This window comes from Ambystoma mexicanum, chromosome 1p, assembly GCF_040938575.1.
Source record: "Ambystoma mexicanum isolate Mex_15411 chromosome 1p, UKY_AmexF1_1, whole genome shotgun sequence".
NCBI classification, from domain to species: Eukaryota; Metazoa; Chordata; class Amphibia; order Caudata; family Ambystomatidae; genus Ambystoma; species Ambystoma mexicanum.
Genome location: NC_090921.1, coordinates 133,926,568 through 133,945,990, shown reverse-complemented (window position 1 = coordinate 133,945,990; position 19,423 = coordinate 133,926,568). Strand labels below are relative to the sequence as shown.

The 19,423-nt window shown below is 47.9% G+C and overlaps 1 protein-coding gene across 3 annotated transcripts in view; it reads right to left on the bottom strand.

Annotated features, from left to right (window-relative positions):
* Positions 1 to 19,423, bottom strand: part of AGFG2 (ArfGAP with FG repeats 2) — a 1,592,250-nt gene that overhangs the window by 255,844 nt on the left and 1,316,983 nt on the right. For all 3 annotated transcript variants that reach the window (XM_069644975.1, XM_069644984.1, XM_069644992.1), the window contains one exon: positions 20 to 136. In XM_069644975.1, coding sequence (XP_069501076.1) covers positions 20 to 136 — 117 coding nt within the window. The remainder of the gene's footprint in view (positions 1 to 19; positions 137 to 19,423) is intronic.

Genomic DNA, 19,423 nt, shown 5'->3' with positions numbered 1-19,423 from the left:
CCCGCAAAGGTGTTCTTACCGTTCTGTTGATGGACAAAAGGAGATTGCTGCGGGAATGCTTGCTGTTGAAAGGTCACTGGGAACCCTGAGGGAGGGGCAGCGTAACCAGTCATAACACTCATGCCAAAGCCCGAACCTACAACAAAAAAAAGAGCACAGATCAACACACATTATCCACAAAGTAGCAGAGATTACAGACACTCATCTAAATGTCCACACGTTTCCATTTCGCATTAGAAGGCACAACTAAGACTTGAGAACGCAAACGAGAAAAGTTTGCAAAACAATATATCTGCCGTATTTATAGTTCTTTAACCCCTTTATTCAGAAGCATGATGCAGCACAAGAAAAACGTGTCAGAAACCTGGAAGATTCATGTCGAAAGCCCCCGTTGAACCCACCCCACATGCTTGATTTGCATTTCGGTACTTGCAGTGCTTTATATTTAAAATTTTTCAAGGCTACGACGACAGACGCAGGAATGGATGCGTTACTGGCCCCAGATGTGGGGAACCATGAGAGATCCGACCATGGCATTCTATTCCTTCGTGACTACTTTAGTAATAACATGGATCTACATTTTTTCCAAAATAAATATGCTCCTTATTTTATTTGGTTTCGGAGAAAAGAGGTACTTTTTGCACACTCCATGTGATAAAGGTGATGCTTAAATCTGTAAAGTTGTACTACCCGTTTCGAATCCAGGAAACGTAGTTTATACCGATAACATTAATGCTGACTTACTTGACATTTTTGGGTAGATTTGGGCTCGCTTTTGGGTTCAAATGGTTGAAAAATGTTTTTCTACTTCTAGACATATCTTTAAGTATTTGTGCTGAGACGTTAATGAGGCAATAAAGGAAAGTACAAAAATAAATTTGAAAAAAGTTATATTTGCCCCAATAAATATACAAACAGGGGCTCACACCTGCAGCTTCTGTTTTCCCTATGCTCTTCTCTAACCCTTTCCTTAACCACTCAATGATATGGGTACTGTGGTAAGTCAAACATAGGAGTCAGACAAGATGACCTGTTTGAAAAGTATATTTTATTAAATAAATAATTGAAACCTTCCCTTTATGGTGGATTTCCTAATCTAAAAAATAAAGTGGGTGCTAGTCAGGATGTCAGAAAAATACATTCGGGCCACTGTCCCAAACATACGCTAACCGACCAACTATCCTATCTCTATACAAAAGAGATCCTAATCTTCAACTTAGTACAGGGTTTCTCCCTGTGACAAATCCAGGGAATGGTCAATTCTACCTAAGGGGGAGCCCCCATTTTGAGAGTAGGGGGGGGTGAGCCTGCTACGCAAAACACTCCCTAGGGGATTGGGCAAGCAGCAGTTCACTGTGGGTGATCCCCTGCCTCCATCCACCTCTCCCTATAGGATAAGGACTCCTATGTGAAGCAATGTATACCATCAACCTTAACTCACATATCCAACATGGTTGTTGCATATATGCAAGTTGTAGACATTGTTAACGAAGTGGGCCCATTAAAAGTGCTAGGTTTGGTTGCTGACCCCACCATGAAACATAGTCCAATACCAATGGAACTCTGACTTTCATTGCCAGGAGGAGCATATAAGGGGCATACCCCTTACCTGGAGGGGAAGCCGAGCCGTGGCTGAAGAGGACAACCACCGGATAGGGACCAGTAACAGGGAGACCGTGCAGGCCTGGTTACCTGGAGGCAGGACCACAACGCATATGTAGTGGGCGGAGAACCTGCGTAACTCTGCCAATTGCGAGAACAATGGGGATTCCCATCCTCAAGATCTCAGGGAGGAAGAGACCACGCCACGATCGAAGCAGCAGAAAAGCCCCATCTGACCGAAGGAGGATGCATCCGGCAAACCGAAAAGGATGGTTCCCACCCAGAAGGAGCAATAGCCTCACCCGACAGGCCCCACCAAATAAAGTTAAGCGGACAGCAGCAATAAGAGGGAGGAGGGCGGCTATGTTCTGTGAGTTGCCAAGAGAACACCTAAACGCTAAGTGAGCAAAACAAATGCAAAGAGGACTCAGTGGGTCTATAATACACTGAAACTGAAAGAGAAAACCAAAGAATGGGGAAAAGATTATAAGGCCCAAGAGGGGGCTACCAGAAACCAAATAATAAGCAAACTGCCCGAAGCGCTGAACTCAAAGCATATAACCTAGGAGGGGGTAAAATCCTAAAAGAAGAAGAAAACATGAGGGTTCTAGCTGAGAGATTCATTCCACAAGAATGAAAGTTTGACCCATGAGGTCTGAACGCAGTCAGGGTAACAACCTGCAGTCACACACACTGTCTGCAGAACAATAAGGAGTTACATAAGTAGACTCACTCAGTCCTAGTAGGACCACCGACAAGTATATCCAATCTGCTATAGAAGGGTGGACCAAGAACAGGGCAAGGAAAGTTGAGAGTTACAAGATCACGTTGGTCACCTGAAAGCTGAACTATACAAGTTGAACCACTCGATGTGGAAGAAACCGGGAGTTTATCCTTTGAGCTCTTGTTACATAAAATGGGCAGCTGTTCTGTTGTAACTGTACAAAGCTGGAGCCTAGAGGGTATTGAGGAACATTCTTTTCTTTTGGATTGTGTCGGAACGCACCATGTTTGTTTGAACTGTATCCAAGGACGAGAATTTGAGAGTTCAAGAGAAACTTTCTCAAGCGATACCTATTGAGATGCAAGTGCAATGTCCCAGGCAGGCAAAGAGATTTAGACTGCGCAAAACATTAGCAGGCGGCCTAGTAGTAGCAGTTCTCGTTGGGCATGGCATAATGTGCATGTATCCATTTGTAGTTAGACACATTAGAAACACTATATAGCCAAACAGAAAGAGGAACACTGTATTCACGTTGCGGAGCAGAGGTTAAAGATAGGGTGATGTATTTTACGTTTAGCGGTAGCATACAGTATTATGTTTTGAGGGATGTGCGAGTAGGTAGCTGACATAGCTAGCCATGCAAGATGGAGTCAGAGCAGTGCTGCAGTAAAGGTGAGATCCGGGAACGAAGGTAGCAGGATTTCCACCATGTTGGATTTTAGGGCATGTTATAGGATGCAGTTTGTGAAAGTATGAGAACAGGCTTAGCGTGTAGCTGCAGCTCTGACCAGTTGATCCTGAAACAAGTCTCTCTTCCTCTCCTCCTCCACACCCGAGAGAAGTTATGTTGTGCCGATAACAGTTGGAGTCCAGCTGCAGAGCTCGGAGAAGCTGAGAAAGGAAGGTCAGATCCAGGGAGTTTTGGAGCACTACTGCCCTCCCCTGAAGAGTGGTCCATCCTATTTGAACTGCCGGTGCCACAGTCTAGGGATCAATAAATAAGCAAAATTCAAGCATAAGAGTGGTGCCTCGATCATGTTTTCATGGGCACCTGGATTCCGAGAGAGATGGGGGGTAGCAGGGAGACGTGCTAGGGCTGTACCATGATTTGGGATGGGAGTAGCAGAGGTGATGCCAGTACATTTATCTACAAGGGCAGAGAGCCGTTTGCGCATGCCACAGTGTCTGGTATAATGAGAAGGCCCATTGTATTATCAAAGCAGAGCTGACCTCGCTATTCACACTTTGATCAGACTGGCGGAAGGGTGCACATCACGTGATGGTCAAAAATATAAGAAATGTTGTACCTGGCAGTCAATCAACTCGTAAGTCTCACAATGACGATGTAGCAGGTCATGTGTTTGGGGGAAATGTGTTTTACATAATGTGTGACCAACAGGGTAATGGACTATAAGGGATCATTAGAATTGTACCTACGTGTTGGCCAATGGAGAGCGTGGGATCATGTTGTAATCTTTATTATGCACAGTTTTGTTAATTTGCGGTTTTAGCATATAAAAGATGTAACTCCTTTAGGTGGGGAGATAACAGTGCAAGTTCACTTCTACGGGACAGTCTGATACCTTTTGCATGTAATAAAACTTTGTTTTTTCTTGCAAAAGGTGCATTGATTATTTGGCCTATTGGATTTATCGTTCAGATTTTTGGGTCATTCACCTTACAAAATTGGTGACCCTCCAACATGCTTCCAGACACTCTGAGGCCGGGGTCCTCCCGCAGCGCATTCTGGGTCGCGGCACCGGTCAGCAGTGACCAGACTAATGTGCAAGACTGTAGGAGGTTTGCAGGTGCCATGTGTTAGGAAAGTTTTTCTGAAGTCCTAGCCGGCTTCATCAAAGCTATTAAACTGAGACAGTACAAGACTACACTCTTGGTATAGAGCTGTACTACCTGAGTTTGTGGTAGCGTAGATGGAGTAACCAGGCTTATTTTAGGAGGGAGAGAGGGCTGTAGAATCAGTACAAAGAAATTGTAATACAAGTATGGTCCAAAGAAACACTGAAAATTATAAGTCACTCACCATAGAGACTAACGTACTCTTAGTCCATAGTCCCATTTCCTCCGTACTGCATGGGCGTCTCTCGCTAGGGATGGGAGACAGAACCTTTTTCACCAGAAAAACCTTCTTCCCCTTTAAATTTAGAGGTGCGCAGCCCTGGGAGCATGCACTCCCCTGACTCCGCCCACCGGCGCCACTCCTCAGCCATTGACGCGTTGACAATATTAACATTGCCTAATGACACCAGTATTATTAGGGGGGAGAATGGTGGGACGTATGGAGGAAAGGGGACTATGGACTAAGAGTATGTTAGTCACTACAGTGAATAACTTATAATTACTCTTATGCCCGGTCCCCTTTCCTCCATACTGCATGGGAGTGTAGCCCAAGGGTGGGGAGGTGACCCTCTAAGAAAAGTTCCTTAGCACTGCCTTTCCGAAAGCCGCGTCTTGACTTAGAGCCGGCGTCCAATCATTAGTGTTTGCAGAAAGCCAAAGGTGTGACTCAGGTGGCCGCCCTGCTGACGACCTGCCACGGGACCAGTCTATGGAATGTGATGGGCGTGGCCTTGGCTCTGACAGCGTGGGCATGCATGTTAGCTGGAATTGGTTTGTGCTGCACCTCCTTGATGGTCGAAACCAGGCCTTGGATGCCCGATAGCCAGGCCATGACCCGGGTATCTTGATCCTGTCTTGGTCCTGTCCAAATAGCATTTCAGAGCGCGTCTGACATCCAGACAGTGCAATACCCTTTGAGCATCATCCTTAGGATCACCAAAAAAGGTGGGTAACACTATCTCTTCATTTAGATGGAAGGATGAGGCTACTTTAGGTAGGAACGCGGGGTGCGTTCGCAGGACCACCTTATCTTGTGAAAAGTAGTATAGGGTGCTGAAGCCACCAATGCTTGGATTTCGCTCTCTCTTCGGGCAGAGGTGAGACCCACCGGCAAAGCAGTTTTAATGGTGACCTGCCTGATGCCGTGAACGCCATTGGTTCGAATGGTTTGTGCGCTAGGGCGCCCAACACTATATTGAGATCTCACACAGGGTGTGATTTCTTGATGGTAGAGCCTGGTGAGGCCCACCACATGTCGTTTAACCAGAGAAAACCTCCTCCTCAGAGTTCCTGTAGGCGCTGATGGCTGCCAAGTTGGTGTGGCATGTGTCGATATGGACCCCGGAGTGAGCGAGGTATGCCGAGAAGGTGAGAACGTGGTCCAATGTGCAAGTAAGGGGGGGAGGTTTATCGCCTTAGATTCTGCCTAGTGATGGGACCTAGTCAATTTACTCTTGTACTGGCTCCTAGTAGCGTTGCTCCTAGCGTTCTGAATGATTTCTAGGTTAGCCTGAGACAGGCTTCAATGCTTCAGAGTGACCTGCCCAGGAACCATAATGATAATGATGTGTTATTTATATAGCGCCTTAATCCAAAGCGCTTTACAGAGCACCCATTTACATACAATATCACCCAAACGAAATTGGTACTCATTTATCGACCTCGGAAGGATGAAAGGCTGAGTTGGCCTTGCCAGGATTCGAACCTGCGACCTGCAGATCACACTCAGATCGCAGCAGCAAGTGCTCAACCCGCTGAGCTATCTTACCAGCTATTTTACCGACTATCTTACCATACTGCTAGGGCTAATTTTTGTGGAGCAGGGTGGATGACCCTGCCCCGCTGCTGCGAGAGGTGGTGAGCTGGGCCCAGCGGCAGGTGAATGGGTGGCCAGACTGAGGCTGAGGAGCTCTGAGAACCAAGGTCTCGCCGGCCACCATGGAACTATCAGAATGATGCGGAGGTGACATGATTCTTATCTTACAGTTCACAGTGGGAGTGAAGGCATATGCCATCATGCTGTTCCACTGTATCTGTAAAGCGTTGCCCAGGGAGCCGGGGCCCTGACCCTGCCAGGACACAAACCGCTGGCATTTCCTGTTAAAGCTGGTGGCAAAGAGGTCCACATGAGGATGCCCCCATCTTCTGAAGATCCCCAGCAGAACATAATCATTCAATTGCCATTCGTAATTGTCCGCTTCCAGTCTACTCCGCCTGTGCATTTCCAGATTGGACTCCCCAGGGACGTGGATAGCAGTCAGGTAGATGTTGTTATGCAGGGCCCATTCCCACATGTTGACTGCTAGGGTGCACAGCAGGGGGGACCTGGTGCCACCCTGCTTGTTGACATAATACATGCTGGTGGAGTTGTCTGTCTAGATGAGGACGACCTTGCCCCAAGGAGCAGAAGGAAAGCTTTGAGAGCTAGCCAGATTGCTTTCAGCTCCAGCCAGTTGATACGAGACTCCTGCAGGGACCAGACTCCATGGACGCTGTGATTGTCCAGCGTGGCCTTCCAGGGAGGAATCTGTGGTGATGGTGGCCCGAGGGGGTGCCTTCCAGAAGGGCCTGCAAGTCTGCAGGTTGCCGTCCTTGGACCACCAGGTGAGGTCCAGGTGGAGAGAATGAGGAATGCTGACAAGCTCCACTTGGGAGCCCCACTCCTGATTCCATGAGGCTGAGAAGTGCAGCTATGATCTCATCTTCAGTCTTGTGTGGGGGACGGCCAGTAGGACCGCCGCCATGATCCACAGTAAATGCTGGTACCACCAGGCCGAGGTGTCCTCACGGCTCAGGAAGCGACCTCCGGCCCTCTTGATGGCCATGGTCTTGTCCTCCGAGGGGAAAACTCACTCGGATCTCGTGTCCCAGATGTGACCCAGAAAGGTCAGACTCTGCGTAGGCTGCAGTTGAGACTTCTTGAGGTTGATAGAGAATCCCAGCTCGTGGAGAGTGGTCATGAGAGTGGAGGAAGTGTGATGCACCGCCTCCGGGGATCTCGCCCCGATGATCCAGTCGCCCAGGTATGGGTTGACGTGGTGGCCCTGAGCCCTGAGGAGGGCGGCTACTGCATTCATTAGTCAACACCCTGGGGGCTGAGTTGAGGCCGAGGGGTCGAACCTTGTTTTGGAAATGGCAGCCCATGATCTTGAACCTCAGAAAGGATCAATGAGGCTGCCAAATTGGGAAGCGTCCTTCTGATCCAGTGAGCACATCCAGTCTCCCCTGCACAGTGTCTCCACTATAAGTGCTGGCGTAACCATCTTGACTTTTTGAAGAGGGAGGGAGAGGTTGAGGGTGGAGAGATCCAACACAACTCTCAGGCCAGCCTGGTTATTCTTTTGTATAGCGAAAATCCTGGAGTAGAAGCCCAAGCCTCACTGGGACTTCCTCCACTGCCTGGCTCTTGACGAGCGACTGAATTTGCGCCAACAGAGTTGCTGTCCCAATCTGCAGGAGGGGAGGGGGGGAGAGGAATCGGTAGGCGGTACCCCATGGATACAATGGAGAGGATCCAGGGGTCCGCAAACTTCTGACGCCAAAACTGTGCGTGAAGGGAAAGCCTGCCCCCCACCGGAGACACGTGGACCCGAAGGGGCACGTCATGCATTCTTTCCCTCTGAGGCTGTTACAGAGGAGGGGAACTGAAAGAAGCCCTTGCTCCCCCTTTTGTTGTTTGTGCCAGCGTTGACTCAGAACGGTCAGGCTGTCTAGACCTCCGTTCTTGGAAGTTACAGAACCCGCCAAACGCACGCTCCTTATCGGAGCGTTGATGTGACTGGGTGTACGCATTGGGCGTGGCCTTCGGAAGGATAAAGACTTTGCAGTTTCAGAACTGTTTTTCTATCTATTTCATCATTGGTGGTGGAGGGAAAGATGTCAGTACCCTCAAATGGAAGGTCTAATATGCGTTCCTGGACGTCTGGGTTGAATTTAGTAGCCCAAAGCCAGGCAGTCCTCATGTCCGTGGTGATGCATATGGCCCGGCCATAGGTGTCAATGTGGTCCACGGTGGACTCCATGATGTCCTGTGCCACCAGTTTGGCCTCTGCCAGCCCCGCCTTGAAGTGTGCCTGGCTCTGCACCGGAAGTTCTGTAAGGAAGTCGGCTATTTCCCGCCAAAGCCTCTGGTTAACGACTGCCAGCATGGCATCCGTGTTGCATTGACGAAGGTGCAGTGAGGAGTTGGAATAAAGCTTCTTTCCGTAAGCCTCCAAGATCTTCTCCTCGTTGCCTAACAGCGCTGAGGACGAGGTGGCCGAGGACGACTAAGGCTTTGAGTAGAGTGACCCAAGAGTGCGGTTGAGGGTGTGCCGACAGCAAGAGTGGATCCCCTCCATTTGCCTATACTTGGCGTAGAGGCGCCGATTGACAGGCTGGGCCGAGTTTGGCTTGAGCCACCCCTTCTGGACCAAGGTGACAACGTCCTTCTGCTTCGGGATCCCCGTTCTAGCTGCAGGGCATAGAGTGAGGACCTCGGCCAGGACCCCTGCCTCGGTTGTACGACCTTGGGTTGAGGGAGCCCCGAATACTCTGCCAAACCTGCAAGCCGTTCATGGAAAGCATTGGCTGACCACGGCCTGTCAGGATCCTCCTCCTCGTCTGTGTCCACCAGGGTGTCTGGCTGGTCCAGAGCGGGTGGAGGAGAGCTGGGCGCGGAGGGCTGCAGTGTGGGAACCAGAGTCGGAGGCTGCTGTGGAGGCTGGTGTTGAACCGCCTGAACTGTGGGAGGCAGTGGAGCCAGAATCGAAGGAGCCGGCAAGGGCAGCAGGGGCTGCATCAGGGCCATAGGCGGAATTACTATAGGCGCAGGTGGACTGCAGCAGGGTTCATGTCCCTGATCACATCCCGAAGGATGGCCACCATCTGAGGAGATCTCATCTGAGTGAGAAACCTTTCATAGAACCTGTCCTCACAGGACGGTGGGCCGAAAGGTGGTATTGACGAGGTAGCAGGCAGCTGCTGGGGCCGGTGTGTACTCTGTCTAGTCCGTTGCGGGGCAAACCTGTCCTGTGATGCCAATGGATAAGCTGTAGGCCATGGACTTGGTTGACACCAGTCCCACCTTGTAACTCGTTCTCTCACCTGCTCTGTTCCCAGGGGCGGTATCGGACGAGCGGCCATTTTGCCTGGCGCGGCTGCCAAATTGTCGAACTGCATGCCACGTGCCAAAGTCGTGGTGCTTGGTTCACTGGGCCCGGCCTCCTCCAAGATTCTTGGCGGTGGAGCATGAGACCTACCCTGCACCTCCGCACAGGACCTGGTAGGCGTGTTGCCCTCGGCAGTATCGCCGGTAGTGCTGCGTGCAGGCGCCCACTCAGACATCTGGTCGGTATTCGGGCGTTGCCCCTCGGGTGTACACCCGGTAAAAGAACCTTGCGGCCCCTCAGTAATTTCATCGGAAGGATGTAATGACCCCTCTCGGCCTGACGGCCGGTAGCTAGAATCACCTCGGTACCTGCGCTTGGGCGTTTCCTTGGGAAGGAGCTACCCTTGCAGAGTTAGTTTGTTTGTTTTATTATTTATATTGCACACCAGACCAGAGGGTTTTAGGGCGCAAAGTCATAAAAAGGGTTGTTAAGCTTAGGTTACATTTGTACATAGAGTAAAAAGAAACAGCTATGGTTACAATGCTGTGTGCATGGTCAACAGAGCGAAATTCATACAGAGGTAAGTAAGCACTGCTGTGGGACAAATATATACAATAAATGCAGTGAAGTACAGTAGGACACATATTTACAATAAGTACCGTGGGTGCTAACGAGATCGAATGTGATAGGAGTTCAGATGTCGTGTTCCTTAAACCAATGGATAAGCTTGGATCTGAATTGTAGGTAGGGTAGATAATCTCTTAAGGCAGGGGGGGAGGGAGTTCCAGAATTGTGCTGCTTTGACGGGGAAGCTGCTCCTGCCAGATTTAGTGTGTTTATATCTAGGTACTAGTGGAAGGTTGGAGTTGACTTTTCTTAGAGGGTGACTGGTTACTTGTCTAGTGAATCCGGTTGTAAGGTAGTGTGGGGCAGACTGGTGGAGACACTTGTGTGTCAGGGATGCAGTTTTGAGGAGAATCTTGTCGTTCGTAGAGAGCCAGTTGACAGATCTCCTAAGGTTGGAGATGTGAGCGTTTTTTGGGTGGCTTAGGGCAGCTCTTGGGGCGTTGTTTTGGAGGGTCTGAATCTTGGGTTGTGATGCATTTGTTACTGCCTACATAGAGGGTGTTGCAATAGTCCAATTTGGACAGGATCAGGGCTCTCGCTAGAGTAATACAGTTGTTAGTTGAGAGGAAGGGCTTGGCTGCTCTGATTAGCTTGCAGGTATAAGAGGTGGCCGAGGCCATAGCATTTAATTGTTTTCCGAAGGTTAGCGTGGAATCTAAGTAAAAGCCAAGGGTTTTGACTGCCTTAGCCACAATAATGTTGTTAACAATTTTGAAGGAGGAGTAGTCCTGGCCTAGTTTATCAATGTTAGATGGGGTGCCTAGAATGAGGAGTTCAGTTTTGTCATCATTCAGACACAGACCGTGAGAGGCCATCCATGCCTCGATGATGAGGTATACTCTGTTTACAAAGGCCAAATCCTTTCCGTAGTCCCCCGTCAACGGGATGAGGATCCATGTATCATCCGCGTAATTTCTATAGGTGATACCCAGACCATCTAGATCATCAAAAAGGGGCTTTATGAAGATGTTATACAAGGTAGGGGATACGAATGAGCCCTGAGGCACACCGCAAGAGATGGGTGAGGGGTCAGCGGCTGCTAGCGGAGAGAAAACTTGCATAGTCCGGTTATCGAGGAAGGACATGATCCAGTTGATTGCCTCTTGGGAGAAGTGAGCTGCAGAATCCAAGTGGTTGCAGAGAATCTTGTGATCAAATAAATCAGAAGCAGCTGAGAGACCGAGGAGTAGTAGGAGTGCCGTTTTGCCTTCGTCTCTTAGTGCATCAATCTGTGCCTTGAGGTCTATGAGCGCAGTCTCAGTACCATGTTGAGGTCTGAAGCCAGACTGTCGAACTCCTAGAAGGTGGTTTTGTTCCAAATGATGCTGGATTTGCAAATACGCTATTTTATCTAAGATTTTGAGTAGGAATGGCACTGTGGTGATAGGGCGGTAATTAGTTGGGATAGATGGGTCGAGGTTTTGTTTTTTGAGGAGGGGGAGGACCCAGGAGTGTTTCAAGCTGTTAAGGTATAGTGCCTGATGTAATTGATGCGTTTATAAGTTTAGTATGAAAGGGGACAGTTCACGGGCAGCATCTTTTATAATTTGAGCTGGGCAAGGGTCACCTTGGCAATTAGATGGTTTGAGGATAACTTTTTCAACTTCTTTGATAGTTACTTTGTGAAAGTAGAAGCAGGGGGGTCGGGATGTGGGTGGGATTGGGAGGGCCTGGGGAGCTGGTGTGGCATTAGTACAAGTCTTAGAGGTAATAAGAGTGTTTTTTGTTGTTGTTGATCTTAGCCTGAAGCATTATTTTGTTGGCTAGGGTATTTTGAATGTTCGTTCACCCATTTTTGTCCTTGAGGCAAGAGTCTGGAGCTTGGATTGGTGATTCTACCTCTTTGAGAATAGCAAACAATTCTTTAGTATTTGATTTAGCTTGGGAGATATGGAGGTTGTAGGATGTTTGTTTGGCTAGCATGATTTCTTTTTTGTAGAGTTTTGTAGAGAGTGGCTAGTTTATTCAGGTTGTTTTTGTTGTGATCTGAGGGGTCTGAGCTCCATGTTTTTTCACTAAGACGTTTTTCCTGTCTAATTGCTTTTAGATGGGGCGAAAACCATGTGTTTAGGTGTTGTCAGGGTTTAGTCTTTCTGGTTTTCAATGGTGCTATAGCGTCAGGAGATGAGAGCATCACTTTATTAGGCATTTCTACCATGGGAGATGAGTCGGTCTGGTCTGGGATAGAGTTCAGTGTGGGGAGAATGAGGGGGATGAGTTTTTCTGGAGTAATATTTCTTTGATTTCTAGTAGGGGCAGCAAGTGCTATGCTGTTGCTAATCATGGGAGGTGTAGCCTCTGGCGTGAAGGAGATCAGGAAATGATCAGACCAGGGCTGAGGCATTATAGAAGTAACAGGAGTAGGGCAGTTATGTTCAGCAATCCAGTCAAGGGTCCTTCCTTTAATGTGAGTGGTCCCTGTGACCTTTTGGGAGAATCCTAGTTCCTCTAAGGAGTTGTTAATCTGTGTGGCATTAGTATCTAGGGGTCACTGAAACTGAGGTTAAAGCCTCCTAGGGTGAGGCATTGTGATTAATTTTTGAGGTTGTCCGATAGTATGCTCGATAGGTCTTCCTCAAAGGAGCCTAGAGGGCCTGTCGGTCGGTATATAAGGTGAATGGTGATAGTCTAAGTAGTGAGTTTGGCGGTGAGGGATTCGCATGATTTTAAAAGTCTCAGGGTTAGATTGTTCTTAACAATTATGGCCAGACGGTGGTACGATCTAATCTTAGAAGAGTGTAATTGTCTGGGGTGGCCAGCATGATTGCAGGGCCTGCTGCAGTGTAAAGCCATGATTCAGTGATGGCCAGGAAGTCGATATTTTCATTGTGGATAAGGACAGCTATACCTGTGGCGTGGGCCAGCATGGAGTGGGCGTTTATTAGTGCGCCTTTTATGCCAGTTTGGGTAGGTAGGGCAGATGCTAGCTGGGCGTTGATGTGGCGTTTCAGAGGGGTGATGGGGCCTCTAAAGAGTCGGCTGTTGAGCTGGAGTGGGTGTTGACAATTGGTATTTTTGTAGGATGCGGTTTGGTAGTAGACTGGGCGTCCCTTGTAGGTTTAGAGGAGAAGAGGACATAAGGGGGTGGGGGGGGTAAGGTTTTAGTTAGTGGATCATAAATTCTTGGGAGTCTGTCACAGTGTTTGAGGTTTCTCTGTTGGAGGCAGAAAGGATTGGTGGTCATGTCTACCTGCTTGGGAGGTTCAGGCATATGCCTTAGTTGGCTTGTAGGCTGGGGCATGTTAATATCATGTGAGGTGATTATGTAGAGGATAGTTCTTAATGGAACAGTGTAGAATGGTGGCAGATGCATAGTGTGCAAGTATGGGCAAGTGCGTAATAGTAGCCTGAGCGTTATGAGGTTGGATGGGCAACACAGTAGCTAGGCACAGGCAACACAGGCTCTCTATAATAGGCAAAGGCAGTGCAGTGGCAAGGCGTAGGCAACACAGGCTCTGTATACTAACAGAGGCAGCACGGTGGCAGGACATAGGCAGCACTGTGTGGGCAGTGCAGGCTAAGTATAGGCACCAGTGGCTATAGATACTAGGCAACAGTGGCTATAGATGCTAGGCAAAAGGCAGCACAGAGGCAAGCAGGCTGTAGATACTAGGCAACAGTGGCTATAGATGCTAGGCAAAAGGCAGCACAGAGGCAAGCAGGCTATAGATACTAGGCAAAAGGCAGCACAGAGGCAAGGCATAGGCAACATAGGCTCTATATGCTAAACAGAGGCAGCACTGTGGTAGGGCATGGGCAGCACTGTATGGGCAGTGCAGGCTAAGTGTGGGCAACAGTGGCTATATATATTAGGCAGAAGGAAGCACAGAGCAAGCAGGCTATAGATACTAGGCAACAGTGGCTACAGATACTAGGCAACAGGCATGGGCAACACGGGGTGGGATGGAAAAAAGCGCCTTCACTCCCCCCCCGCCCCTCCCTTGGGCCTGGACTTATGTCTGACAAAGTCCTTCAAGTACTCTGGATGCAACTTCTCGAAGAGCTCCCTCCACCGAGCTAGTCTGTTCTTCAGAGCATGCGGTGTAAGCGCGTCGCACACGGTACAACCTTCCGAGCCATGGTCGGGGCCAAGGCAGCAGAGGCAAAGAGCGTGGGGATCGGACGTCGGAAAGAGCCCTTCGCAGGCTGGACACCTGCTGAAGTCGACATGTGCCGGGGAGGAGCGTGGCACCAGAGAACAATTTACCCGATTGATAAAAGAGAAGACAAAAAGACAGAAGAAAGTATCCGGGGAAGAGCGCATGGTATTACAAGGCCAAAGCCAAACCCAGGAGCGCTGGTGAAATCAGCCAGTTCCGCTCAATGTGGAAAAGGGGACTGAGGAGTGGTGCCAGTGGGCGGAGTCAGAGGAGCGCATGCTCCAAGGGCCGCGCCCCGTGCCCCTCTAAATTTAAAGGGCAATAAGGTTTTTTGTGGTGAAAAAGGTTCTGTCTCCCGTCCCAAGCGAGGGACGCCCATGCAGTATGGAGGAAAGGGGACGGGACATAAGAGTACACTATGTATTGTAAAAATAAATTGTTTATTTAAATACAAGTAGACCAAGGTAAAGCTTGGGTAAAAAAGTACTATCACAGATCATATATACACATTATAATAATACAACCTGTGCTTTAAAGTTCACAGATCAAAGCATAGACCTTATTTAGAAATCGACAATATTTCTAGGTAAGTCAGACCTTTGTATACACATTCAGTATAGGGCACACCTATTCTTGTGGAGTAAAACCATAAATTACTTTCAGAACAAATTACAGTACTACCGTGTAGTAGACCCTAGCAGTTGTACCGTGACGTTCAGCAAGAAATTGTATTTAGTAAATCAACTGGCCAATATACTTTTCTGAATAGTGGAACACTTATTCTAGGAGCCTATAACACTGATTCAGGATAACAGTTATTCTAGATGAGTTGAACTTTGGGTGTAATATACAATTACACTTACTTTTTAGCTCAGTGAACAGTCTAGGATCATTAAGAACATATTACACTATTTTTGGATGGCTCAAGGCAAACCAAGTTTAGCTAAACCCAAGAATGGCACACAGCTATTCTAAGCAGGTAAAACCTAATGTGCAATATACTATTACAGTTTGCTTTTCAGATCAGTCCAACACAGATGAAGGTATGCCATAACTTTTTAACGTGGTTTAGGATGGCACACAGCTAACACAAGGTAAGTAAAACCTAAACACTTTTCAAAATTAGTTATCAGCAACTTACAGGTAAGTATGACCTAGGCAGACTTATGCTGGACAGCCTAACAACATGTCAGGGTAAGCAAGACCCAATTGGGGACACTATTTTTCCTTTTAGGATAATTGTATTAAAGTGAAGCCAACAAAATTACTTTTGGGAAGAGGGGAACCCAATTTACAGGTGAGCAAGTTCAACTTCCATCTACTTTTTGTTAGAATGGCAAGACAGTTCCTAAGGAAAGTAAGACTTTGAGAATATGTATTTAAGAAGGCACAGCGTATTTGAAGTAGGTAAATCCTATATATACTTTTTAGAATGGCAGTACATATCAAAGGTAAGTAATAACGTTTTATAACTATTCACTCAGAGTTTAGAGGTACCAACTAACTCATTTACAAGTAAACTTTCCAACACTTTTACTTTTCAAGGCAGACCCCTTAAAGTATCCAGCCCTTCTCAATTCTAGTACACGAGTTCTCTCTGATGTAGAAGAGGGCGCCTAGTGGTCTACGAGCCAGCTGTACGGGGGGGGGGGGGCTCAGTTGCAGGTAAAGTTCAGAGTTCCAGAGGAAGGCTGTCCATACAAGTATTCTACTTTAGAGTTAGTTGAGGGTCCAGAGACTTAAGAGAAGACACCCTAGGAGGGTTCCAGAAGTGGGCCTGGGTGAACTGGACGAGAGGCCTCCCAATCACAGAAACCACCCAAAACTACACAGAACTCACAAGAGACTTAAAGTAACTAAAGACCCAAGCCAGCACAGTACCTCAGCACAGGAGAAGATTTTGCAGCAGGATGACTTCAGGATCTGTAGCCAAAAGTGCAGGCACCGCATTCCTTGTCAGGAGGACAGACAGGACCCTGGAGGGGCTTTTTCAGCAGGGATCGACACAGAAGGCTTCAGGCAAGGGTTTATTCGCGGCTGAATTTGTGTTTTCTTCTGTGGATTTGGTGTTGTTTTCAAGAGCAAAGAAGAAGACAGAATATCACTGGTCAGATTCTCGTCGTTTGCAAGGTCCAGCACTCTGGTGAGGGGACTTTTCAGACTTGATTGACGTTTCTGGAGGTCCACCAGGATGCCCACAAAGTTTCAGCAAGATTTGGAATTCGGTAGATTGTGCACTGCATAATGGCTTGAGGTCCCAGGGTATGACAGCCCCGCAAAGTCGCAGCACGATGTGGGATGCGTCAAAATGCAGGTCTTCTCGAGTCTAGTGAGTATGGCCAGGCTCTTGGTCGAGGGAGTTTTTTGAGTCACTAGGGCGATTGGAAGGAAGGGTAACAGCAGGCTCTGGTTACACAGCATGATCTCTGGTCGCTGGAAATCCTCTCAGCTGCGTTTTCTCCATCATCCTCTTCGGTTTCGGTTCCAGTGGTCGACTACCTCTTCAGATTCCATGATCAGACTTTTATGCAGGAACCCAGCCAATCAAACAGCCATGCAACATTCAAACTTTGGGGTGGGGGGGCGGGAGTTGGTAGGTTGACTGGATTCTCGCGGTCAAGCTGGAAGATAAAGGCCTGCAGAGTTTTGGACTCCTCTCACTCGCTTCCTGTCTTCACAGAGACTCTAGAGCCCGGCTTGACCGAGGTCTCCTGCCGAAGATAAAGTTAACACAAAGGATTTTCCCGCCCTGGAGGTCAGGGGAAGGAACAAAAAAGAACAAGGAACACTGAAATGGCAAAAGAAGTAGCCCGTGGCCATTTTGGTAAAATTAGCATGCATGGGCGCCTTTACCGGGGCTGTGGAAAGAGCCTCTGGTAAAGGTGCACCGAATAAAAAGGTTCACTGCCACAAGCAATTAAGAGGCAAGTTTGTCCTTGTAACATAAATGTTACATTTAGAATGAGAAAGGGGATACCCAATATCTCCCCAGCACTTCACATAAGGTGGGGGTGCTGGTCTCATCTAATAAAATGTTAAAGGGATCCAAAGATCCTTTCTACCCTTGGGAACTTAGTTCTCACAAGGTTATCCAGAGAAAGTGAAAAGGGGAGCCCCAAGGGCAACTCATCAACAATAGGCATTATGTGCAAAAAGTTGTAAAAGAGGATACAATTAAAAAGAAACTGAGTGTGTTAGAGGGAGCAGACCATGTGGCGATAGACTGGTTTTATAACAGTGGCCAGAGGGATCGCCTCCGACGAGAGGAAGGAGGACGTCCTTCGTAGTATAATGGTGATAAAAGAGAAGTGAGGAAAAAAGGGATCCCCTCAGAGGAGGGAAGGGAGCGCTGCAAGTACAGTAGTGGTACATTGCATAGAGGGCGTAGGATCCCTCTGCCCAGCACAACAGGGCATGAGAAGGGGAAATTAATCTCGAGGCAAGGAGACAGAGGAATGGCCTAAACCATTGTGTAAATAAGTGTGGTTTTATTTTTGACAATGTTTTTGGTATACATTGTGATTTAATATGTATATAGAATTGTTGTGTACAGGACGATGGGTGCACAATTGTATGAATAAGGGTGTGTTGGTGATGTGTGTGAGTAGGAAGAGACAAGGGGTGTGTGGTTTGGTTTGAAGGGACATTGGGAGGGTACGCAGGGCCGTGCACAGCGTTGGGAGGGTGGGATAGAATGGTGTCGGTGGATTGGCTATCTAAGAAATAAGCATTTTTGGTAAGGCGAGAAGTGGGAACTGTTTACGAATACCTCACTCGAATATTTGTATCCCGCACTTCCGTGGTACAAGGAAACAATTCTGAAAATATCATTGTGAGTGGGCCACGGATACAAAAGTGGGAATGTACAAGCCAAGGCCCAAAGCGGGCTCAAATAACAAGGATGTGTTGGGTCATAAGTATATTAAAGTTGAAAAAGTAGGCAAGGTATCCCCGAACTCTGGAGAATGGACGTGGATTTGGAAGATGCCCCGGACAAACCAAAAGAAAGGTGGTAATACCTACTCTGAGTGTCCCCACAGCCCCCACCTCCATATAGGTGTTTCCCCCTGCAACCTGAAACAGGTTATACCAACCCCCAGTATGTACCCCAACCAGTACCAAGGCAGGGAGCTCTCACTACTAGTGCAAATGCTACCTCCACCTCAGTGGCTAATGCTACACGAGAACCGCTGGTTATTGAAGTAGAAAATAGGGCACAGAGAGAATTAGAAACAGCGCTTCCTAGTACAGAAGCAGAGCTGGTGAGAGCATTGCAGCAGCAATGGGAGGGACAGAAAGTGATTATAGGTGCAGACTAATGGAGAGTAGGTGATATTCTGTTTCAAATTGATGGTAAAGGGACCAGGGACGTGCAGGTAGCTGCAAGCGAAGATAGCTTCAATGCTGGGGGGCTTCCAGAGGGTTCATTACATGGCGTCAGGTAGATTATGACTTGATTTGAACGGCCAGAGATGCTGGGCAGGAAGATGAGTGGTCGTCAGAGTAGTAGCAGGGGGAAAATCAGGAGGATGAGCTACCACCTGTAAAAACACTAGGGTAGAGAGTCTATGGGGACCAAGGCTTACGAAACAACCGGGTTGAATGGCTGTAGCAAAAGCAAGAGAGGTGGGAAAACATTACAAGCTAAAAAAGTACAAACACTTTCCGTTATTGCACAAGTGACATGGGATGGCACATTATGAATCCTGGCTGAACATGGACAGAAATAATGTAATTAAGGCATTTCCCTCACTCACAGTGGGGGCAAGAAAATGGATATATGCATTAGAAAAACAAATTGCAGGGATTATATTGGAAGTGAGGTATGTGAAGTTTATTTGCCACACTGCTACGAAAACAGGTAGATGACATATGGAGGAAGGCAGGGTACATATAAATAATGACAATCATGAGCACCGTTTAATGACTGTTGAATAAGAGTATGGAATGTGTTAAGGTCAGCATATCCAGCCATCAATTTGATTATGGCCTGTGCCATGAAGTTAGATGAAGACCCTGCATTGTATATTAACTAGGTGCAAGAAATGTGGAGGGCAGAGACAGAGAAGCCTTGAGACAAGAATATAGTGATATTTTATAATATGTTATGGAGGGGACGCCCCAAAGATGCGCAAAAGGATTTAGATAAGATAGGAGGGATAGAAGCGAAGGGATCGGCTGTGATTCAGGCAATAATAGTGCATCATGGCCTGAGCAGAAAAAGGAAACTGCGGAGCAGGCACCAAAGGCTGAAGCAAAGTCTGCGAAGTTAAGTGTAGGAGGAGTGCTAATTACCAGCTTCCCGGTGGGGGGGGGGGGGGGCAGCAGTACACAAGGCAAGTGCCGGAATGGACAGAGGGTTACCAAGGGTACCCAGACAATAGAAGTGACAGGGAGGCTTATCAGAGGAGAAGTGGAGGTTT